This window comes from Anguilla anguilla, chromosome 6, assembly GCF_013347855.1.
Source record: "Anguilla anguilla isolate fAngAng1 chromosome 6, fAngAng1.pri, whole genome shotgun sequence".
In the NCBI taxonomy this organism is placed as follows: Eukaryota; Metazoa; Chordata; class Actinopteri; order Anguilliformes; family Anguillidae; genus Anguilla; species Anguilla anguilla.
In genome coordinates, this window is record NC_049206.1 from 59,744,548 (window position 1) to 59,766,133 (window position 21,586).

Genomic DNA, 21,586 nt, shown 5'->3' on the forward strand with positions numbered 1-21,586 from the left:
GATGCATGCTGGGATATCGCTCTACGCCCAAAATGGCGGCAGGATTGAAAAGTTGGTGATGTTTTTACCCCACTTTGAAAACTCCTCATGTTTGAATTACCGCGTTTTCTGAATGTAAAAAAGGTCCCGATTACTGGGAGACAATAAAGACTCGCAGTAGAGCTAGTGATGAAAGCAGACGGAAGTTGAAGTTCGTGAGTAATCTCCGCTCTTGTGCCAGCCCGGGTCCGGTGTTTTGCTCTTGGGAAAGTGGGGCTGAATTGTGTATCGGCGGCGGCGCAGCGATGCCAGTAACACGGAGAGATCCGACGCCACATCCCTTGAATCCACAATGACGAGGATCTTCGGATAGACATGGAGGATGATGTGAAAAAAGCAAAAAAGGTGACTGCCGACTATTTCAAGGGCTGAATAGCGAGTTGCTAGCTGGCTAGCGGGGGCGCCTTGATTTACATTATAGGGAGCTAGCATTAAAGCTAGCTACCGTTAGCTTGGTAGCTGGCCAGATTCCTAAGGCTAATGCTGGGCGCTAACCTTCAACTGACAATGTTCTCCTGCGTATCAAGCTAACGCTAGTTTTATGTGCGTCACATTTTAAATAATATTTCCACTTGCAGTACTGTAAGACTGTGGACTGGCTCAACTGGTGTCATAGCGCTTTGTCCGTTCGTTGTTGTCCACGAGAAGTGTCATTCGCGTCTCCGGAACTCCAGCAAAGCAAAACAAAACAATGCCGTGGCAACGAGCTTCTTTTCACTAACACCGGCTAGATGCGTGGGTGACGTCGTCCTTTCTAGTTTCTGAATATGGCTTGCCTGCCCATTTGCTTGTCAGTTGAGTCTGCTATTGTCTAAGTCACCCCCTCCCGCCTCGTAAATGAACTGGGCAGTAAAAAGGCCCAACTCAGCTGTCAAAAGAGTTTAGGTTTTGGAGATGCTGAAGATGTGAGGCTAAATACTCCCGCAATGGGAATTCAGAGATGAACTGGCTTTGTTTAGTTTTAACAGACTACAGCACTACCTGTGCTGTTGCCCCTTAAGTAGCCACGTTAAGTGTTTCGTCAAGGTTTTGCACAGCTTTGTGCTTTTAAAAAGAATTCTGATAAGTTTTCTGTTTATACACTAAGTTCAAATATTAAAATAACGTATTTGCATAGTATAATATAATAATATATACCCTATCTCTTCCTATTGCCTGTGTTGTTTACTGTAGTAATTGCAATTATAAATTAACATAGAAAACGATAACTTAAATAACTTTGCATTCAGAAAAGGTATTTTAGGTAGACAGTCTTGGTATTCCCATGTAATGTCCCAGTGTAATGTGTGATTCTCTGAGCTGAAACCTGTGCTCGATTTCATCACATATCCTCATACAGTGTGAGACTTTTTAAATATCCACTTACTTTGGCTCAGAAGACAAGCTACAGTTGTTCTGTAGGAATAGGCTTTGCCACCAGTAGATTTATGCAAAATGCAATGATATTTACTGTGCTTCTTCAAAAATCACTCCTGTGTTGGTGGCGTAGGACACTTGTGACCACCAGGTGGCGCTGGTGCACTGCAGATATGCTTTCAAACTCGCTCCTGAGCCCATTCAAGTCTACTGGTCACTTAAGCATCTTGGGGGGGGGGGGGGGGGGGGGGAAATAGCTGTTTTTTCATTCATAAATAAGTTCATTTTGTATTTAATTTCAAGACTCTTCGCCCTCCATTCAAAGTCATGATTGATCAGGTGTTTTTTTTGCTAAACCTTTGCACAAATCACAGTGGAGCACTGTTTGGTATGGCTTTTGGAAGTTGTGTTCCAAGTTGTGATTGTTAAACTCGATGTCAGTTTGTCAGCTGTCCAGCAGAGGGCGCCCGTGCTGCACTCGACTCTCGAGTTACAGGTACAGATGGTGGTGACACATTAATGTCCTCATGACCCTACTGTCTGCTCGCGTGCTGTCAGGTGTCATGGTCACGTGATACAGGTTTAAAAAAAAAAAAACTCACCTGGGATCGGGTGGGAGACTAGTCACATTCATTCTGAAATGGAACAGGGGTGGAGAATTTCACATTTATAATATGGGCTAGGTTCATCGAGGGGAGTAAATTACGGATGGAACAGCGAATGACGAAACAAAATGACGCGCACCCACTTTTGTGCAATAAATTTAAAAAAGTACTTCAGTGTGTCGTTTAACACTTGAGAAACGATCGAGCTCTCGCCAGCTTTAAAACTCACACTCTTGTGTTTTGTGGAGTTGCTTTCAGTTTCGTGCATTCATCGTTCTGTTTGGTATTTCCCTGTCGTATGTAGTGTTTGTAATTGCACTCCGTGTTTTTAAAGGGAGCTCCGGGTGAGTTTCCGGCTGGGTGTGATTGAATCTGGGGGGGGGGGGGGCAGGCTGGCTGGCTGTTGCTGCACAGCTGTGTCTGTGAAGAGGAGCAGGCAGTGAGCATCGTTACAGGAAGTGGTGGTGGCTGCTCTTCCTGTTTCGCGAGAGAGCGAGGGCGGGAGGGGGTGGGGGGAGGAGGAGGAGTCTGTGTTAGCATACAGTCAGGAGCGAGTGTTGCGCACGCGGACCCTCTCTCTGCTCCACACGGCTCCAGCTCCGGCTCCCGGCCCCCGCCCTGGCCCCGCCCGCTCCTGCATATTTCAGGCCCCGTATGAGGTTTCATGGAGGCTGAGGTAGGACCCGCCGCTGCCGGGAGAGGCTTCTGCTCCGAGCTTTAGCACTTTAGCGTTAGCCTGGTGTTAGCCCGGCGTTAGCCTGGTGTTAGCCTAGCGTTAGCTTCACGCCTCCTCCCGTTCCATGTTTGCGTGCGGCTGGGTATTTCTGCAGTAGAGCTGCAGCTCTGCGGCTTCACGGAGGTCTAAGGCAGCGTGCGAGTGTGCTGTTTCATGTGTGACTGCAGTGTCAGCTGTGAGTGCGTGTCAGGTGAAAGGGCTGTATCAGGTGGATGGGTTGTGTATCAGGTGCTGTGGCTGTTTGCAGCTCCTGTTTGAGAGATAAGAGGAAGGAAAGGAGCAATGCTTAGGTCACTTCTGCTCTGTGTTCTGTGCTGCTATGTTTAGTGCTGCGGTGTTTCTATGCTGTGGTCAGTGCTGTTGTGTTTCTGCTCTGTGTTCAGTCTGGTGTCACCTGGCCGGGATGAACAGCCAGCTGTCCTCAAGTTTCTTACCTCTCTTGAAGTTGTGTGTGTGTGTCTGGGGTTTGTGACAGCGTTGTGTGTGTGTGTGTGTCTGGGGTTTGTGACAGTGTTGTGTATGTGTGTGTGTGTCTGGGCTTTGTGACAGCGTTGTGTGCTTGTGTCTGGGGTAGTTGTGTGTGTGTGTGTCTGGGGTTTGTGACAGCGTTGTGTGAGTGTGTCTGGGGTAGTTGTGTGTGTGTGTGTCTGGGCTTTGTGACAGCGTTGTGTGCATGTGTCTGGGTTAGTTGTGTGTGTGTGTCTGGGGTAGTTGTGTGTGTGTGTGTATCTGGGGTTTGTGACAGCGTTGTGTGTGTGTGTCTGGGATAGTTGTGTGTGTGTGTGTGTGTGTGTGTGTCTGGGGTTTGTGACAGCGTTGTGTGTGTGTGTCTGGGATAGTTGTGTGTGTGTGTGTGTGTGTGTGTGTGTCTGGGGTTTGTGACAGCGTTGTGTGTGTGTGTCTGGGGTAGTTGTGTGTGTGTGTGTGTGTGTGTCTGGGGTTTGTGACAGCGTTGTGTGCGTGTGTCTGGGGTAGTTGTGTGTGTGTGTGTGTGTCTGGGGTTTGTGACAGCGTTGTATGCGTGTGTCTGGGGTAGTTGTGTGTGTGTGTGTGTGTGTGTGTGTGTGTGTCTGGGGTAGTTGTGTGTGTGTGTGTGTCTGGGGTTTGTGACAGCGTTGTGTGCGTGTGTCTGGGGTTTGTGGTTAGATATGATGTGAGAGGGTTGTCTTCAACTGTCACTTGCTGACGTAAACCGACATTGTTTTTTGTTATTGTTTTTGAAGTATTTTGATTTCGTTGACTATAAAGTATTCTTAATATCAACCCTTTGCCGTGGAATTATTCAGAAGTAATATTGGGATTATTGGAATATAATTAACTAATGTGCAATGTGATATTGACTGAATACTGTAATATTTCAATATGTTATTATTCAATGCTGTAATATTGATTGAACTGTGATATTGACTGAATGCTGTAATATTTAAATAACGTGTTAATTTTGAATGCTGTAATATTTAAATAATATGCTAATATTGAATGCTGTAGTATTTAAATAATATGCTAATTTTGAATGCTGTAATATTTAAATAATATGCTAATATTGAATGCAGTAACATTTAAGCGCTATGCTGTGAGCTGTGACTGATTGGACGCTGTAACGCTGCAGTGGCGCGGTCTCTCTGTCGCCCCCTGCAGCCTGGCATCGTGTCGCCGTTCAAGCGCGTCTTCCTGAAAGGGGAGAAGGGGCGGGACAAGAAGGCCCCGGAGAAGCTGACGGAACGGCGGGCGCTGCACACGGTCCCGCTGTCCCTGCCGGACCACCGCGTCGACCCGGACATCCTGCTCAACGACTACATCGAGAAGGAGGTCAAGGTACCGGCGCCCTCTGCGGCCGAGCGCTCGCTCTTATTAGTGTGTTTTTAGTACACCTGAGTGTTGCGTTATGGTGTGAGATTGTTCTGTTGCAATGTGAGCATTGTGCTGGTGCACTTTGAGCATTGTTGTAGTGTGAGCGTTGTGTTGCATTAGTGTGCTGAGAGTATTGTGTGTTAGTGTGCTGAGAGTATTGTGTGTTACAGTGTGCTGAGAGTATTGTGTGTTACAGTGTGCTGAGAGTATTGTGTGTTAGTGTGCTGAGAGTATTGTGTGTTAGTGTGCTGAGAGTATTGTGTTGCATTAGTGTGCTGAGAGTATTGTGTGTTAGTGTGCTGAGAGTATTGTGTGTTACAGTGTGCTGAGAGTATTGTGTGTTACAGTGTGCTGAGAGTATTGTGTGTTACAGTATGCTGAGAGTATTGTGTGTTACAGTATGCTGAGAGTATTGTGTGTTAGTGTGCTGAGAGTATTGTGTTACAGTGTGCTGAGAGTATTGTGTGTTACAGTGTGCTGAGAGTATTGTGTGTTACAGTATGCTGAGAGTATTGTGTTACAGTGTGCTGAGAGTATTGTGTGTTAGTGTGCTGAGAGTATTGTTTGTGTTGTGGTTGCAGTATTTAGGGCAGCTGACCTCAGTCCCAGGGTACCTGAACCCGTCCAGTCGCACAGAGGTCCTGCAGCTCATCGACAACGCCAGGGTGAGGCCTACTCCTGTTCCTCTCCTACTCCTCTTCAGTTACTCAGACCTTCTCCTCCGCTCCTCCACCTCTTCTGTTATTGTGCCCTGCTCTCCCCTTCTTTCTCCTTCAGTTACTCACCCTCTCTGTGCCTCCTCAGTATCTCTGAGCTGCTCAGAGTGATGTACTCTGGTGCTGGTGCTGCTCCAGTGCGCAGTGCCGGTCTGTGTGAGCGGTAAACTGCAGTAGATCTCAGCGTCTGTGTCGCCTGAATCCCTGCAATCGCACACTGGCCCCCCAGGACCACCCCTGCTTAACACCCTCAAACCTGAGCTGTGCTCTGAGAGCGGTCATGTGACAGGTCATGTGACAGGAAATGCCCTGCCCCCGGCAGAAATGCCACCAGATCCCGGGTCAGCTGACGGCGGAGCTGGACGCTGTGGTCAGCCTGTCGGCGTACAACGTGAAGCTGGTGTGGAGGGACGGCGAGGACATCATCCTGCGCGTGCCCATCCACGACATCGCCGCCGTGTCCTACATCCGCGACGACTCGCTGCACCTGGTGGTGTTCAAAACGGGTACGCCCCGCCCCCAGCCCTGCTCTGCCCCGCCCACAACCCTGCTCTGCCCCGCCCCCAACCCTGCTCTCTGCCCCACCCCCAACCCAGCTCTGCCCCGCCCCCAACCCAGCTCTGCCCGCCCCCAACCCTGCTCTCTGCCCCGTCCACCCTGCCACCAGCCTCACTGCTGCCCTGCCCCCCTCTCCATATAATTGTAGTGCTGATAGATTTGTGATTTGCATTGGAAGACTGGCACGGTTAACCTTTGACCTTTGACCTGTGTGCAGCCCAGGAGCCGGGGGCGTCACCGAGCCCCAGTGCCGGTGCAGAGGGGTCTAAGTCCCCAGCGCTGAGCTGCCTGACTGAGACTGGAGCCGTGCTGCTGGAGCTCTGCAGCCTGCTGGTGCTCGCTGTGGAGAACAAGGTGCAGTGTGTACACACACATCGGCTGTATACTCACACTATACACTCACGTACAGTATACACACACACACACTATACACACGTACACTATACACTCACTACACACACTACGTGCACACATTAGCTATACATATACACATACATACACTATACACTCACTACACACACTCTACACACACACATATAGTATACACACATACACTATACACTCACTACACACACTGTACATGCACACATCAGCTATACATATACACATACATACACTATACACTCACTACACACACTACACAGACACATACAGTATACACACATACACTATACACTCACTACACACACTCACATACACAGACACACACCAACACTCTCACACACACACACACACGCATACAAACACACACACACTCACACTCACACAGCTTTCTTACATGTGGTAATGTTCAGATATATTTCTGTGCCCTTTGGCTCTGTTTATAAATGTATTTCCTGCCGATTACACACACACACACACACACACACTCTGACTGCGGTGCCGCTCTCTCTCCAGGCTGCTGCTGAGGAGCTGTGTATGCTCCTGAGTCAGGTCTTCCAGATCGTTTACACGGAGTCCACCATCGACTTCTTAGACAGGGCCATATTCGATGGAGCGTCTACTCCCACCAGACACCTCTCACTCTACAGTGGTGAGTGCAGCACAGACACCTCTCTCTGTGCAGCACAGACACCTCACTGTGCAGTACAGACATATTTATCTGCTGTACAGACACCTCTTTCTCTGCAGTACAGACACCTCTCTCTCTGCAGTAGTGACTGCTGTACATACACATCTCTGAGCAGTGGTCAGTTGTCTAGGAAGGGCTCTTGTATTTGGAGGTCAGTCGTTGAGGTAGTTGAGCAATCTGTAGCTTGTGGATTGCTCTGATAGATGTGATGTTTATGAAGGTTTTCTGTTATGATTCAGATGATTCCTCCAGCAAAGTGGATGTTAAGGAGCCGTTTGAAACGGAAGCGAGTACTCTGTAAGTACAGCCAGAGTTTGACTGCCCTGTGGGGGGCTCTGCTTAAATATACGCACATGTGATTACACCAAGTCTTCATTCACGATAGCCTGCTGACATCCTAAGCTAAACCATGTTTAATTAACATCCCTCTCCCTCCCCTTCTCTCTCTCTCCCCTCTTTCGCTCTGTCTCTCTGTCCCCCCTCTTTCTCCTGCTCCAGCTCCTTCCCCGGGTGTCTGGATGGGGGGGGTAACTCCCCCCCCTCCTCGTCCTCCTCCACCCCGGCGTCTCCTCAGACTAAGACCGTGAGCGAGGGGGAGCTCAGCACCACCGCCGCTGAGCTGCTGCAGGACTACATGACCACGGTGCGCCCCCTACTGGCCGGACCCTGCATATACACACGCACTGCACACATGCACATTCATACACATACACACACACAAATACTGTATGCACACACACACACACATACCGTATATACACACACACAATACACACACACAAATGCAATACACACACAGACACACACACACATACCGTATACACACACACACACACACAGATACATACATACACCCACATATACACGGACACACACAACACACACACAATACACACACACACAAATGCAATACACGCACACACACACACACAATAAAAACTAGTTTTAGTCCCTGTGTGCTGTGTGTCTCTGTGCTGGCCCTGACCCTGACCCTGAGCGCTCCTGGTTCCCTCCTGCAGCTGCGCACCAAGCTGTCCTCTCAGGAGATCCAGCAGTTCGCCATGCTGCTGCACGAGTACCGCGACGGCTCCTCCATCCACGAGTTCTGCATCAACCTGCGCCAGCTGTACGGAGACAGCAGGAAGTTCCTGCTGCTGGGTGAGGCCACTGCACCGCCCTGCCGCACACACACACACACACACACACCGCCCTGCCACACACACACACACACACACACACACACACACTGCCCTGCCACACACACACACACACACACACACCGCCCTGCCACACACACACACACACACACACACACACCGCCCTGCCACACACACACACACACCACCCTGCCACACACACACACACACACCGCCCTGCCACACACACACACACACACACACACACACTGCCCTGCCACACACACACACACACACACACCGCCCTGCCACACACACACACACACACACACACACACACTGCCCTGCCACACACACACACACACACACACACCGCCCTGCCACACACACACACACACACACACACACACCGCCCTGCCACACACACACACACACCACCCTGCCACACACACACACACACACCGCCCTGCCACACACACACACACACACACACACACACTGCCCTGCCACACACACACACCGTCCTGCCACTCACACACACACACACCGCCCTGCCACACACACACACACACACACACACACACACACACCGCCCTGCCACACACACACACACACACACACACACACCGCCCTGCCACACACACACACACACACACACACTGCCCTGCCACACACACACACACACACACACCGCCCTGCCACACACACACCGCCCTGCCACACACACACACACACACACAGCCCTGCCACACACACACACACACACACACACCGCCCTGCCACACACACACACACACACACACACTGCCCTGCCACACACACACACACACACACACCGCCCTGCCACACACACACCGCCCTGCCACTCACACACACACACACACAGCCCTGCCACACAGACACACCGCCATCGGGTTTACTGCTCACTGGGGCCATCCTGTAGAATTTAAATTGATCATTGTGAGCTACACTTACTGTGCTCTTCAGCCATTTTACAGGCTTCATTTTCCTTCTATTCTCCTCCATCTCCTTTCTTCCTCTCTTATTCTTCTGTTCCTCTCATTCTCTCTCTCTCTCTCTCTCTCTCTGCAGGCCTGAGGCCCTTCATCCCGGAGAAGGACAGCCAGCACTTTGAGAACTTCCTGGAGACGATCGGCGTGAAGGATGGGCGGGGCATCATAACGGACAGCTTCGGGCGGTACCGCCGGGCCATGGGCTCCGCCTCCGGCTCCACTGCCAACGGCAGCCAGGCCGGGGAGGACGGCGAGGAGCGGCTGGCGCCCTCCGGGGGCGACGAGTGGGACCGCATGATCTCGGACATCAGCAACGACATCGAGGCCTTGGGCTGCAGCATGGACCAGGACTCCTCCTGAGGGGGGGATTTACGGGTCAAGAGTCCTCCTAAAAGGGGGGGAGGGGGATTGCTGGACCTGGACTCTCCTCTTAGACGGGGGATTTAGACTGAAACATGGCCACCGTTTTCTCCCAATCTCTGTTGCCATTTGCAAAGTCGGTGGCTTTGATTGGCTTAGCACAATATGAGAACCCCTTGAGCTGATGGGCTCGTCATCTGTCTGCACCTGGCAGGGTCTGCCAGAACGCACCTGAGTCACGATGCCTCTGGCAACCCGGTAACTCTGGACAACGCAGGGTAACCTTCAGTAGCGAACCGTGGTGTTAGCCTGCTAGCCTCAGGCTGTGTACTGTTATGTGTGGCCTCCGTTATTGCCCCTCCTTATGGTTAAAATGCCTCCTCCCGGGGCAGTTCCGGTAAGTAGTTTGCCCCAGAGCAGACTCTCGTTATACATCACACCCAGCTGTGCAGTTTAACGAGCTCTTACCTGCCGCGTCTGCGCGCGAGCCAGAACACAACGGCGGGGGCTTCTGTGCTGTGGAGCTACATGAGTTTCCCCTGAGATCCCCCTTCAGGAGGATTTCTGCCCTTTATTCGTGACTGATGTTGGGATCTCAGAGACCCAGAGGTGCCTCTGTAGCACGTGTGTGTCTCGTGGCTGATTTAGGAACCTTTTCGGAATTGCTGGTCAATCGATCATAAGTTCACCGCAGGACAGAGCGGTCCTGGAGCAGGGCTCGTTGTCTGTGGGGCGTCCATTTTATGATTTAACTCGTTTTTTTTCCCATGATGGAAGGGCAGCTTTCAGGAAGGTATTTTTGTATTTTTTTTTTAATTGTCATTAGTGGTAGCGTTAGTGTTTTGGATTGGTTACTGAAACACCCCGGTTCCCAGTCAGCCTTAGCCCCGCCCATATCTCACCAACAGTTCTGAAACAGGAAGTTAAGAGTCTTGGGGTGTGTGTACCAATCAGACGTGCAGGAGAGGGCTAACCTCGCCTGATTGGCTCTTCCCTCCTGGCTGCTGTTTCAGGCTGTGAGGGGAAAAGCCACTTTCAGTCACATGTCCTATCAGACGTCCTATCGGAGTGCAAACTTCAGGCTTCACCGCGATTGGACGCCATTTTGATTCTTCAAGTGATGTTTCGATATTTGGAAAATCCGAAACGATCCAGTATAGTTGGAAATGATCAGTACGTATGATCCAGCTAATGCAATCCTGCTTACAACGTACACATACAGCCAAAATGTCTGAGTGATCATGAGGTCAAGACGGAAACGTAAATTATGATGATGGCGGTGTCTCTAGAGAGCAAACTGCTGTAAGATTATGGACATGAAAATTTTTTTTTGCCATGAGTGATAACAATATGGATCGATTTATCCATGTTGTATCGATTGGACCAAATTGTTGCCCTTTGAACCCATATATTGATCTGGACTGATGTATCATCACACCCCCCATGTCCTAGTGTCCTATCCTAGGTCTTGGTGTCCTATGCTACGTCTTAGTGTCCTGTCTTATGTTTTAGCATCCTGTTCTACATCCAAGTGTCCTACCCTGTGGGCCATACTGTCCTGGCCCTGTTGGACCTAGGCTGTGAGGTCTGTAGGGTTGGAGCTGACCCCCCATTTTAAATTTTATACAGTGTCCCAAGAACCCTTTAGGAGGACGCAGTGACCCCTGGGTTATTTGGGGGGAATGGGGGAGGGGTGAGAATACCGAGAGTGCCTGTGGTGGGTGGGTGGGGGAAGCAATAATGTTATTTTAGGAAGGAGTTTTTTTTTTTTTTTTTTTTTTCTTATCAATATAATATCCACAATTCACAAGCAAAACTATATATATGTATTTTATTTTTTATTTATATTGCGATTTTGAGCAGGCAGATTTGTATTGGTGCTGTGGAGAGTGGAGTTCAGTTTGCTGTTCTGCATTAGGAATGCAGTGCCATGTGTTACCACCAGGGGGCAGGACCTGCACATACACACACAGGCCCCTTACAGTCCTGAGCATTTCCCTTTGGCCTTTTGTTCACTGATATATATGATCTTGTATATATAACCACGCTTTCATTTATTTTGAGTTTTTTTCTTTTGTTTTTACTTTTGTTTAATGTGATAAAAGATCTTATGATACGCGAGTCGGCTGTCCGTGTCCTTTGTTTTGGTGTCAAAGGAAGCAGAATATCTGATTTTTAGGATTTTTGTTTCCGTTTCTCTGGAAGATTTTCAGTTTAAGAGGTCCCCCTGTTAAGGAGTCAGACCTGCCTCATTTACAAACATTGAAGTTTTTAAACTCAGAGACTACACTGACCAGAGTGCTTTGCATGCGATTTATTCTTAAAGATCTGAACAGATTGTAAACACATCAGGGTGTTGGTTAAAGAGTGGGACATGTGTGTGAACAGGTAAGTACAGACACATGGTGGCCTAAAGCATGGGACAGGTGGGTGAACAGGTAAGTACAGACACATGGTGGTCTAAAGCATGGGACGGGTGTGTGAACAGGTAAGTACAGACACATGGTGGTCTAAAGCATGGGACGTGTGTGAACAGGTAAGTACAGACATTGTGGTCTAAAGCATGGGACGTGTGTGAACAGGTAAGTACAGACACATGGTGGTCTAAAGCATGGGACAGGTGGGTGAACAGGTAAGTACAGACACGTGGTCTAAAGCATGGGACAGGTGGGTGAACAGGTAAGTACAGACATGGTGGTCTAAAGCATGGGACAGGTGGGTGAACAGGTAAATACAGACACATGGTGGTCTAAAGCATGGGACAGGTGTGTAAACGGGTAAGTACAGACACATGGTGGTCTAAAGCATGGGACAGGTGTGTAAACGGGTAAGTACAGACACATGGTGGTCTAAAGCATGGGACAGGTGTGTAAACGGGTAAGTACAGACGAGTGGTGCTCTAAAGCATGGGACAGGTGTGTAAACGGGTAAGTACAGACGAGTGGTGCTCTAAAGCATGGGACAGGTGGGTGAACGGGTAAGTACAGACGAGTGGTGCTCTAAAGCATGGGACGGGTGTGTGAACAGGCAAGTACAGACATTGCTGTGAAGCATGGGACAGCTGTGTAAACAGGTGAGCACATATTCATTGAGTGCTGGGTACTCAGATGTGCAGTCCCAGGTTGGTTGGGAGGGATCTGTTTGCAGGCGTGGCCAGGGCAGGAGTCTGTCCAATCAGGGATGTGTTTACTGCAGTAGGTCTGAGGGGCGTGGCCAGGTCAGGAAACAGACTGTCTGTTGGAGAAGGCTGAGAATGGACCACAGAAACATCTAGAAGAGAGAGCAGAGAGATCTGTCAATCACAGGGCAGTACAGTGGTCACCAGCACATGGGCTTCTGTCCTGCTCCTCACCTGTTTCCCCTGTCTCAGGTATGAGGCTCAGGTGGTCCGAGCCGGTAGAGGTGTCCATGGAGAGCTGGAATTGGGCCAGTCTCACACTGATCGCAAGCAGCCTGTAAACCCACCAATCAATGAGGACGTGGAAATATGAGCCATCGCAGCCCTTTCTGTGTGTCCCTACCCTCCCTCGTTCACTCAGATATTCACATCTGTGTCCTCAGGTAAAGTTACCTGCACTTCAGCCCTCAATCTGTGTGTGTGTGACCCATTTAAGGGGTGCCCTGTGCCCCTCCCTGTGTGTAAGTGCCTCCTTTAAGGTGTGAGATCCCAAATGTGTGATTAGAATGAGCTTAAGAGGGGTAAGGGCACTCACTGGCGCAGTCTCTCGGTCTCGCTCCTCTCCTGCTCCAGAGCCTGCTCTAAAGCACACACCTTCATCTGGGGGGGAGAGAGAGGGAGGGAGAGAGAGTCACACCTGCCACTGCCAAAAATTGTACCACACACAGGCACACACACACCGCCCCTGCCAAAAACTGCTCCTCTCTCTCTCACACACACACACACACCACCTCCGCCAATAACAGCTCCACTCACACACACAACTGCGGACGCTACCCTTACTGAGTTCTCATACGCTCTCCTCTGAACGTAGTCAATCTAGAATGAGAGAGAGAGTGAGGTTAGGTGGGGTGGGGTATTAGCGTTGGTACTGATGTTCATATCGCCACAGGTAAAGCCACAGGTGAAGCTGCAGGTGCGGCTCGCTCACCTGGCCCCTGTAGCAGTGCTCACTCCTCTGCTTCTCCTGTCTGATCTCCTGGATGCGCAGTTTGTAGGTGTTCAGGACCGTGTCCATTTCCTGCCGATCGACCTGCTCCTGGATAAGCTTCCTGCAGCAGAGACGGACCGGTCCCTCAGCGTCCCACACACAACCCTGCACCCCTCCCTCCCAAACACAGCCCTGCCCTACCCCTCCCCCCCCCCAAAACACAGCCCTGACCCCCCTCCCTCTCAAACACAACCCTGCACCCCTCACTCTCAAACACAGCCCTGCCCCTCGCCCCCCCACCCCAAACAAAGTCCAGTCCCCCTCCCAAACACCACCCTGCCTCCCTCCTAAACACAATTCAGTTAATTTATCGCATTGCCTCATCTCCTGGTTCCCCAGTAATTCCCCAAATATCACTGCACCCATCCCTCCTCCCCATCCCTCATTTCCACCCCTCATCCCTCCCTCCCTCCCCAGGCCTGGTCTGGTTCTCACTGCTGCAGGGCGGAGTCCTTCTCCCGGCAGAGCTGGTCCAGCACCTGCAGCCTCTGCTCCCCGGCCTCGGCCTGGGCCTTCAGCTGGAGCCTCTGCCCCTCCAGAGCAGCCCCGTCGCGCTCCAGAGCCTCCACCCGCTCTGTGGTACAGACAGGAAATACAGCATTAATAATCACTCGCTCTGTGGTACAGACAGGAAATACACCATTAATAATCACCAGCTCTGTGGTACAGAGACACACACCTTTAATAATCCACCCGCTCTGTGGTACATACAGTACTGTCAATATGACAGGCACTTCATATGCGGATAATTATGTCATGGCGATTATGGGTTACGTGTGATGTACCCTGCAGCTTCTGGATCTTTTTCTCCTCTGCCAGAAGTTTCCTCACGTAGTGGCGTCTCTCATTCTCCACTTCCAGGTCGGGTGTCTTCTACCGGTCACAAAGAAAAAAAAAAAAAACGTGTGAGCTAAGCTGCTAAGTAGTTCAGAGCAGCTCAGGGTAATGAACAGGTTTCCCACTGCATTAATGAGCAGAACTCTGTAAGGAAACGTGTGCATGGTTATGATGAAGCTCACAGTGCGGACTGTTCTCCAGGTGAACACGAGAAACAGGAGGATCTCTATGGCTGTGGTGAAGACTACAGCTCCCAGGGGCACTTCGAAGGGGGTGGGGCCTGCTTGCCATGCCTCTGGCAGGCTGCCAATGATCTGAAAGTTCAGCCAGGGTTATAGTACCTGTTGCCTGGAACAACACTGCACCAATCAAAACCCGCATTTGAAACCCCTGCACACTGCACCAATCAGAACCTACATTTGAAACCCCTGCACACTGCACCAATCAGAACCCACATTGAGGACACCTGCTTCCTGAAACCACACTGCACCAATCACTGCATCCACATTGAAAACACCTGGAACCACACTGGACCAATCAGAACCTGCATTTCAATTAGGTTTTAATCGCTGAGCGAGTAAGATGCAGTTACCCTGTCAGGGAGTGTCTCCAAATGCTTCCGAACCAGTAGGAGAGCTCTGTGGAACGGGGAGGGGCGTTTACCTGCCGGAGTAGTCAGAAACATCAACCTTATCTACGGGCCCTGAGGATTCCTTTAAACCGTTGAACAGTAAGTTTTTTGGAATATTTTTTTTCTTCATAATTCTAAGCCAGTTTTCTAGAACTCCACCGCTTGCAATTAACCAGCAGTGATTGTGACATCAGAAAAGAATCCTGTTCAGTAAAGAACATTCTAATTACGCATTTGTGATCTCACACCTAAAAGGATTAAACATGAACTAATCACCGTGGCAACAGTACCACGGAAGAAAGAGCAGAAAACAGAGCAGGCAAAGAGTACCTGCCGGTGGTCGATCTGCGTCAAAACTGAAGTCTCCATTCAGACCCGCGTCCTCGGAAATCCGGCGTGGTTCCAGAGTTTGAGGGGGGAAAGATGGCAGGGGGTTGGGGTCTCGGTCCTCAACCGCGAATGCGTATTCCTGCAAGAGACACGCACCATGTGCAACTCCATTCACCTAACTATTTAAACGCATTCACTGATGTGGGGGCCTATGTAAACTCACTCGGCGATGTAGGGGGTATACGCAATCGAAGTCCGCTTTACACTTACCGAAACATTTCCTGTCCCCCAATCCTGCAACACTATAGGTAGAGAGTCACGTGCGTTAGTCAACCAAATTGTGGACAATGTAGTTTGTGCAGAGTTCACAGCCGGTTTCTATTACGTACGTAGGGTTCGGAGCCATGATTATAATAATTATGTATTTGTAGAAAGCTGCTATTCACTAGGTTAGGCTACATATCAGCATGCTTAAGCATAATTGGTCGGGACATATTTAATAACGAAATGCTCATCATTTAGACAACAGTGATACTGTGTCACTTGGAGCCTACGGGTCGCCAACGTCTCTCCGTTGTTTACCTGTATGTTCCGGTCCGGAGAATGGTTTCAGGTCCGGTAACGCGTGATCCACAGTGACATGAGGTACCCTTAAATGACACAACAAAATCAAGATGTACAAACACCGCGTGAGGACCGTTGCCATATTGGCAACTTACATTGCGGCCCTAAACGTTGTCTTGACGGTGAGTAAGGCAACCATACACTGAAGTAATGAGCACATCTACATTACTATAACCACTGAAGAATATCCACACGGTCAACTGGCAAAAAACTACAATGTGAACAAATAAATTCCCGATCCTTTGTTTTTTTCCTTCTATGACGATCCTAGTGTGTGATGTCACAGTGCCATATTCCCCTGTCCTGTCAGTGTGAATTTAATTTTGTGGATTGTTGTGACATTTGAACAACATTTTTTTTCAATTCGGTTTAAAAATAAGCGTACGTTACAATAGCACAGATCGCTGTCGTTGGCTACTTAAGTAGTTCCAACTGTGGCCTGTCAAATAATGTGAAGATGACACCAAACATCTTTTCAGGGCGCAATTGAACGGCATGTCCACTGGTGTCTAACAGTAAACTATGCTCTTTTGTGGTCTGTAGATGGCGCTCCAGCCTCATGTATTATTTGCCTGGAACGAACATTGCTGCAGAGGCAAATAACGTTTGATATAAAATACACATTTTAAAATACACATTTTATATCGTGTATCCGTGAGATCAGTATCCAAACGTAAGCGGTCGACTTCAGTGAAATTAGTATTTTAATGGTAATTGTCATAAAAAAATTTTGAGTGTTTATCACCTGAATTAAACCCATTGACGGCAAGAGTGTGTGTTCGTGTGAATGTTGTGTGTTTCTAGTCTGCAGCTGTGTGTGTGGTTTTGTGTGATTCCGTACAGTTATTGTGCCGCCGTGTCTTCCGGAACGTCCGTGGCCGTTTCAGCCGGCCCGTGATCAGAAGAGATTTCGGCGGCGATGATCTCGCATGAAGCTGCTTTATCTCAAGCGTGAAAACGCGTCTTAGCGAAGTCATTCATGGCATGTAATTCTGGCTCCAACAGAGAGGGGGCGCAAGAGATGCCATGCTCAACATGCTCACTTTGATTCGTAAGCCGCGTAATCTCACACAGAAAAACACACACTCTCGCACATGCCATGCTCATAAATTTGCATTAATACACCACGCGCACACACATACACTATTTTGGAAGAAATATTGAGCATTGTTTCACAAGCTGAAAAAACACTGAGTGAAAGTAAAAGAAAGGAGTGGCAGGTTAGGGTGAAGCTGATATTGTGTAACGGTGTGTATGGGGGGCTGGGGTACGCATCGTCCAGATCACATGACACCGGTAACCCTGGGAAACTCAGGCTTCATGGCTACTAAGGCACAATACTAATAATAAGAGATTTGAATTTCACAAAAGACATTAAAACCCTTATGGCAAAAGCATATTCATAACTACATCACACAAGTCACATAGTACTGCAGAAAGAGAGAGAGAGAGAGAGAGAAAGAATGAGAGAGAGGAATGGGGAGACAGACAGAGGGGAATGGGGGGAGAGAGGAAAGAGGGGAGAGACAGACAGAAAGAGGAGGGTGAAGCATTGTAAAGGGGGAGTGCCTGAGGGTCTTTTTTTCTCATTGAAATGATAAAAGCTCAGCCCTGCTATTGTCCCCTCCTCTCTGCACCTAATCCCTCACTCCCTCCCTCTACCCCCCTCGCCCCTCCCCAGTCTGTGCTGAAACTTCATCTGCTCTTACTTTCCCACTATATGGGCAGGTCCCGTACTCCTCCTCAAATGCTGTTTTTAATGCTGAGAGGAGCACAGTCTGACACTTGTAAGCCACTGAAACTGTGTGCAGAGAGGCACAGACAGAGAGGAGGTGCAGGAGGAAGAGGAGGTGCAGACAGAGAGGTGCAGCAGTAGGAGGGGTGCTCCCAGTGGGAATGTGATCTGTATGGGAATGTGAAACATATGGATTACTGATTACTTCCTGTGTCTTTATGGAGGTGAAATAAGAGCCAGCCCCATTAGCTCCCATGAGCGTTCCCACGGCGATCGTAACCACAGAGCCAGACTGAAAGCGCAGCATCCTCTCCCGGCACTGTGTCCCTCTCCAGCCTCGGGGGCTAATGGAGATGTTCGGTAACTGTAGCGATCGATGGGGGGGGGGGGGGGATGGGGGGTGATGGATCACTCCTAATGAAAGGGGTCTCCTGAAGGCCGCTAAGGGGAGGCTACGGTGGTCCAGGTGCACGTAGGGGGGCAGCCTGTGGAAAATTCCAGAACTCAGTGCAGAGTGCCACGGCAAAAATTTTCCCAGCCTCTTCCCTCCGCCCTCCGCTCCTACCCCCTTGTCCTGGGACCGCACACTCTAAACACATTAAATAATTCATCCAAATCACAGAACATCAGGAATGCAAACGTGGGTGGGGTTACGCTAAACGCTGCCCTCTCATTGGTTCCTGTAGATTGAATGGAGGCATAGGCATCTAGGCGCGTGTGTGTGTGTGTGTGTATGGGATTATCTCTGCTCCACAGCACTATTTATGATGGCTTTATATGCAGGAAGACATAATTGATGACATAACGATGAAACCAATGAACTGTGATTGGCTGAACTTGAGCGTGAACCCCCAGCCCACAGACAGACAGCGAGCATCGCCATTTCTCTGGAGCATCGGCGGTAACGAGCAGCTGACTCTTATAAAGAAACTTTAAACCGTCTTCAGATGCGGAGCAGACTGTCTTATGATTGGCAGGGTACGGCATCTCACTGATTTGGACCCTTTCCACACCAAACTGTTTCAAACAATCCCGCCTATTATTTCCAGAAAAGAACGTTATTGTTACCAAATGCTACTCAAAGCCCTTCAAAACCACGGCTCGATTTCCCCAGAAGCTTACAATGAACCAAACGGCATTTAAAAAAAACAGCCAAACAATATAAACCCACAATAAAACAGCAGCCCGCTCGTAATATTTCCCTTATTATAAATTACCCATTTGTCTAACAGGGTGGAACAGAGGAGAACATTATTGATCCAACTGAAGAGACTACTTCTATTTATTATGACATATCAACAAACTCATTTGACAATATTTTCTGTAGTTTAATATAATATGTAGTACTATAAAAAGCATAGAGCTGTACCTCTGTGTATGCTTCTCTCAAAATTGCTTAGTTACAGGGAAAACCTTTATAAACAAGTACTGTCTCAGTAGCACAGATTGTCTCATAAAAAACATAATGCAGTAATTTGCCAGGGTTTCAGTACCTGACTTTGGCTGAACAGTTGGCAGTGTCACACCAGCATTGTACATATACTTCCTGTGTCAGAGATGGAGTTCCCAAAGGATGGTGGGAACTGTAGTCCAAGACATGAAAACGCAGTGTGACGAGCCATGCTGACGGGGTGTACCTGAAATCTCTCATCTCTGTCCATAACATTGGGACTCAACCATTTGTCCAGTTGCTTTACTCACAGGCGAATCATGACCCCAGCTGTGCATGGATGGGGTTGGGGGTTATGAAAGATTCTGGCACCCACAGGGATCCCAGGGAACATGCACAGGAATTGGGCACTTGTCAACAAGTCTGTCACTAATACTGTTGTGGTGGTGTAGCAGTGTTGTGATGTTATAGGCAAGTAGTGTGATAGTGTGGTGTTATGGTAGTGTTGAGGTGTTGTACTACTGTAGTGTTAGCATTGTGGTGGTGTTGTAGTGTTGTGTTGGTGCTGTAGCAGTGTGGTGTTGTCTTGGCACTGTGGTGTTGTGTTAGCGTTGCAGCAGCGTTGTGGTAGAGCAGTGGTAGCGTTATAGTGTTGTTAGCATTGTGTTAGCGCTGTAGTAGTGTTGTGGTACTGTTGTGTTAGCATTGTGGTAGCGTTATGGTACTGTTGTGTTGGCATTGTGGTACTGTCGTGGTAGCACTGCGTTAGCATTGTGTGTTGTAGCAGTGCTGTGTTAGCATTGTAGTAGCGTTGTGTTAGCGTTGTGGTACTGTTGTGTTAGCATTGTGGTAGCGTTATGGTACTGTTGTGTTGGCATTGTGGTACTGTCGTGGTAGCACTGTGTTAGCATTGTGTGTTGTAGCAGTGCAGTGTTAGCGTTGTGGTAGCATTGTGTTAGCATTGTGTGTTGTAGCAGTGCTGTGTTAGCGCTGTAGTAGCGCTGCGGCGCGGCACTAGCAGAGGGAGAAGCGGCGGGAGTTGATGTTCATCTTGGTGACGCCGATGAGCCGCAGCGGGGTGGACAGGCCGAAGCCGGGCGTCAGCGGGAAGTCGCACAGCAGGTCGGACAGCTCGTCCCGCTCCTCCAGCCCGTAGGTGGCGTCGTTGAGCATGGAGCGGTGTAGGTGGCACGTCTGCTCAATCTTCAGTTTGATGATGTCACTGCGCAGACGCATCAGCTGCCTGGCCAGTTGCTGATCCTGCAGCCGCATCTCTGTCTGCAAGGCACGGGGGGGGGGCGAGAGCAACCGGCCAATCAGCACCAAGGGGGAGGGGCCAGGGGGTGTGGCCTTTTAAAGCAGTGGATCAGGGGAAGTCAGCTGGAGATGTCTCTAGCTCCACATTCCCAGGGGCATGTTAATATATCTATTTCAAGGTGTGTGTGTGTGCGAGTGTGGGAGTGTGGGTGTGTGTATGTGTGTACACGTGTTTCAGTGTGCATGTGTCTTTATGTATGTGTGTGTGTGCTCACGTGTGTCTATGTATGTGCGAGTGTGGGTGTGTACGTATTTGTATGTGAGTATATGTATGTGTGTGAGTGTCTATGTATATGTGTGTGTGTGTGCGTGTGTGTGCATGTACATGTTTTTGAGTATGTGTGCCGGTGCATGTGCGTGCGTAAGTGCACGTGTGTGTGTGTGTGTGTGTGCGTGCGTGCATGTCTCTGTGCTCAGTGGCCGGGCGGTCCACGCTAACAGATGGCATAATTGGGAGGGCGACGATCGCACCCGCAGAAACGGCTCATCGCTCACACTCTCCTGCCCACGTTACTTCTGCCCACTTAAACGGGAATGCCACCGCGGCGCGGCTAAGCGGGCACAGGGGGCACAGGGCACCGCGGGTTCACCCCTTTGTCTCCGTCGTAACTAACTAGCTTATTAGCGGTGGGAACAGGCCCTGGGAAACGAACCCGGAGAGATCCTCAACACCAGCGCGCACGGGGACCGACCTCCCGCTCACACATCGGTTTTGGGCTTCTGTCCCAGGGGTGGGGTGTCCGGCCCTGTCCGAAAAAGGGCCGGTGCGGGTGCGGGTTTTTGTTTTAGCCCAGCACTCTAAGACACCAGATTCTACTTATCAAGGCTTTGACTGAAGACAATGATTAGTTAATTGGTTGAATCGGGTGTCATATTGCTCATGCATATGGCTAAAACAAAAACCTGCACTCACACTGACTTTTTCTGGATAAGATTGGACACCCCTCTTCTGTCCTCTCTCTGTGTTCAGCCATTTTTTAGAGGTGGTCCCCAGCCCAGCCACAGGTGGTCATTTTAGGGGCGCTGTTCGGAAACCCCTTATGACAGGGCTGCCCAACCCTGTTCCTGGAGATCTACTATCCTGTAGGCTTTCATTTCAACCCTAATTTGA

At 49.6% G+C, this 21,586-nt stretch overlaps 4 protein-coding genes across 6 annotated transcripts in view; 2 read left to right on the top strand and 2 right to left on the bottom strand.

Annotated features, from left to right (window-relative positions):
- On the top strand, positions 1 to 11,563 carry ccm2 (CCM2 scaffold protein). 2 transcript variants are annotated; one of them, XM_035422598.1, is made up of 10 exons: positions 1 to 384; positions 4,375 to 4,551; positions 5,169 to 5,252; positions 5,626 to 5,809; positions 6,079 to 6,215; positions 6,759 to 6,894; positions 7,173 to 7,230; positions 7,432 to 7,576; positions 7,953 to 8,091; positions 9,162 to 11,563. In XM_035422598.1, the coding sequence occupies exons 1-10, from the start codon at positions 355 to 357 to the stop codon at positions 9,440 to 9,442; spliced, it is 1,371 nt and encodes a 456-aa protein (XP_035278489.1). In that variant the 5' UTR covers positions 1 to 354; the 3' UTR covers positions 9,443 to 11,563. The 2 variants fall into 2 exon arrangements, with proteins under 2 accessions (XP_035278489.1, XP_035278490.1); XM_035422599.1 differs by lacking the exon at positions 1 to 384 and adding an exon at positions 2,543 to 2,676.
- On the bottom strand, positions 11,473 to 16,465 carry LOC118229975 (transport and Golgi organization protein 1 homolog). 2 transcript variants are annotated; one of them, XM_035422600.1, is made up of 12 exons: positions 15,992 to 16,463; positions 15,680 to 15,711; positions 15,410 to 15,548; positions 15,041 to 15,111; positions 14,631 to 14,762; positions 14,397 to 14,484; positions 14,047 to 14,185; positions 13,552 to 13,672; positions 13,404 to 13,439; positions 13,156 to 13,220; positions 12,795 to 12,895; positions 11,473 to 12,712 (listed from the first exon to the last, which is right to left on the bottom strand). In XM_035422600.1, the coding sequence occupies exons 1-12, from the start codon at positions 16,113 to 16,115 to the stop codon at positions 12,546 to 12,548; spliced, it is 1,215 nt and encodes a 404-aa protein (XP_035278491.1). In that variant the 5' UTR covers positions 16,116 to 16,463; the 3' UTR covers positions 11,473 to 12,545. The 2 variants fall into 2 exon arrangements, with proteins under 2 accessions (XP_035278491.1, XP_035278492.1); XM_035422601.1 differs by lacking the exon at positions 14,631 to 14,762 and having other exon boundaries at positions 15,992 to 16,465.
- Positions 15,053 to 21,586, top strand: part of enpp5 (ectonucleotide pyrophosphatase/phosphodiesterase 5) — a 17,513-nt gene continuing 10,979 nt past the window's right edge. The window contains exon 1 of the mRNA XM_035422595.1: positions 15,053 to 15,178. The gene's annotated coding sequence lies outside the window, so the exon portion shown is untranslated. The remainder of the gene's footprint in view (positions 15,179 to 21,586) is intronic.
- The window catches only part of fam167ab (family with sequence similarity 167 member Ab), a 3,203-nt gene continuing 592 nt past the window's right edge, over positions 18,976 to 21,586 (bottom strand). The window contains 1 exon segment of the mRNA XM_035422614.1: positions 18,976 to 20,436. Coding sequence (XP_035278505.1) covers positions 20,173 to 20,436 — 264 coding nt within the window. The 3' untranslated portion in view covers positions 18,976 to 20,172.

What these genes read in the sequence shown, in the direction of transcription:
- ccm2 (XM_035422598.1), top strand. Translation starts at nt 355, where the DNA reads ATGGAGGATGATGTGAAAAAAGCAAAAAAG. An exon ending in ACATCGAGAAGGAGGTCAAG is followed by an intron (nt 4,552 to 5,168) that starts GTACCGGCGCCC and finishes TTGTGGTTGCAG; the next exon opens with TATTTAGGGCAGCTGACCTC. An exon ending in AGCTCATCGACAACGCCAGG is followed by an intron (nt 5,253 to 5,625) that starts GTGAGGCCTACT and finishes TGCCCCCGGCAG; the next exon opens with AAATGCCACCAGATCCCGGG.
- LOC118229975 (XM_035422600.1), bottom strand. Translation starts at nt 16,115, where the DNA reads ATGGCAACGGTCCTCACGCGGTGTTTGTACATCTTGATTTTGTTGTGT. An exon ending in CTCCGGACCGGAACATACAG is followed by an intron (nt 15,712 to 15,991) that starts GTAAACAACGGA and finishes CTCTACCTATAG; the next exon opens with TGTTGCAGGATTGGGGGACA. An exon ending in CCTGGAGAACAGTCCGCACT is followed by an intron (nt 14,485 to 14,630) that starts GTGAGCTTCATC and finishes TGTGACCGGTAG; the next exon opens with AAGACACCCGACCTGGAAGT.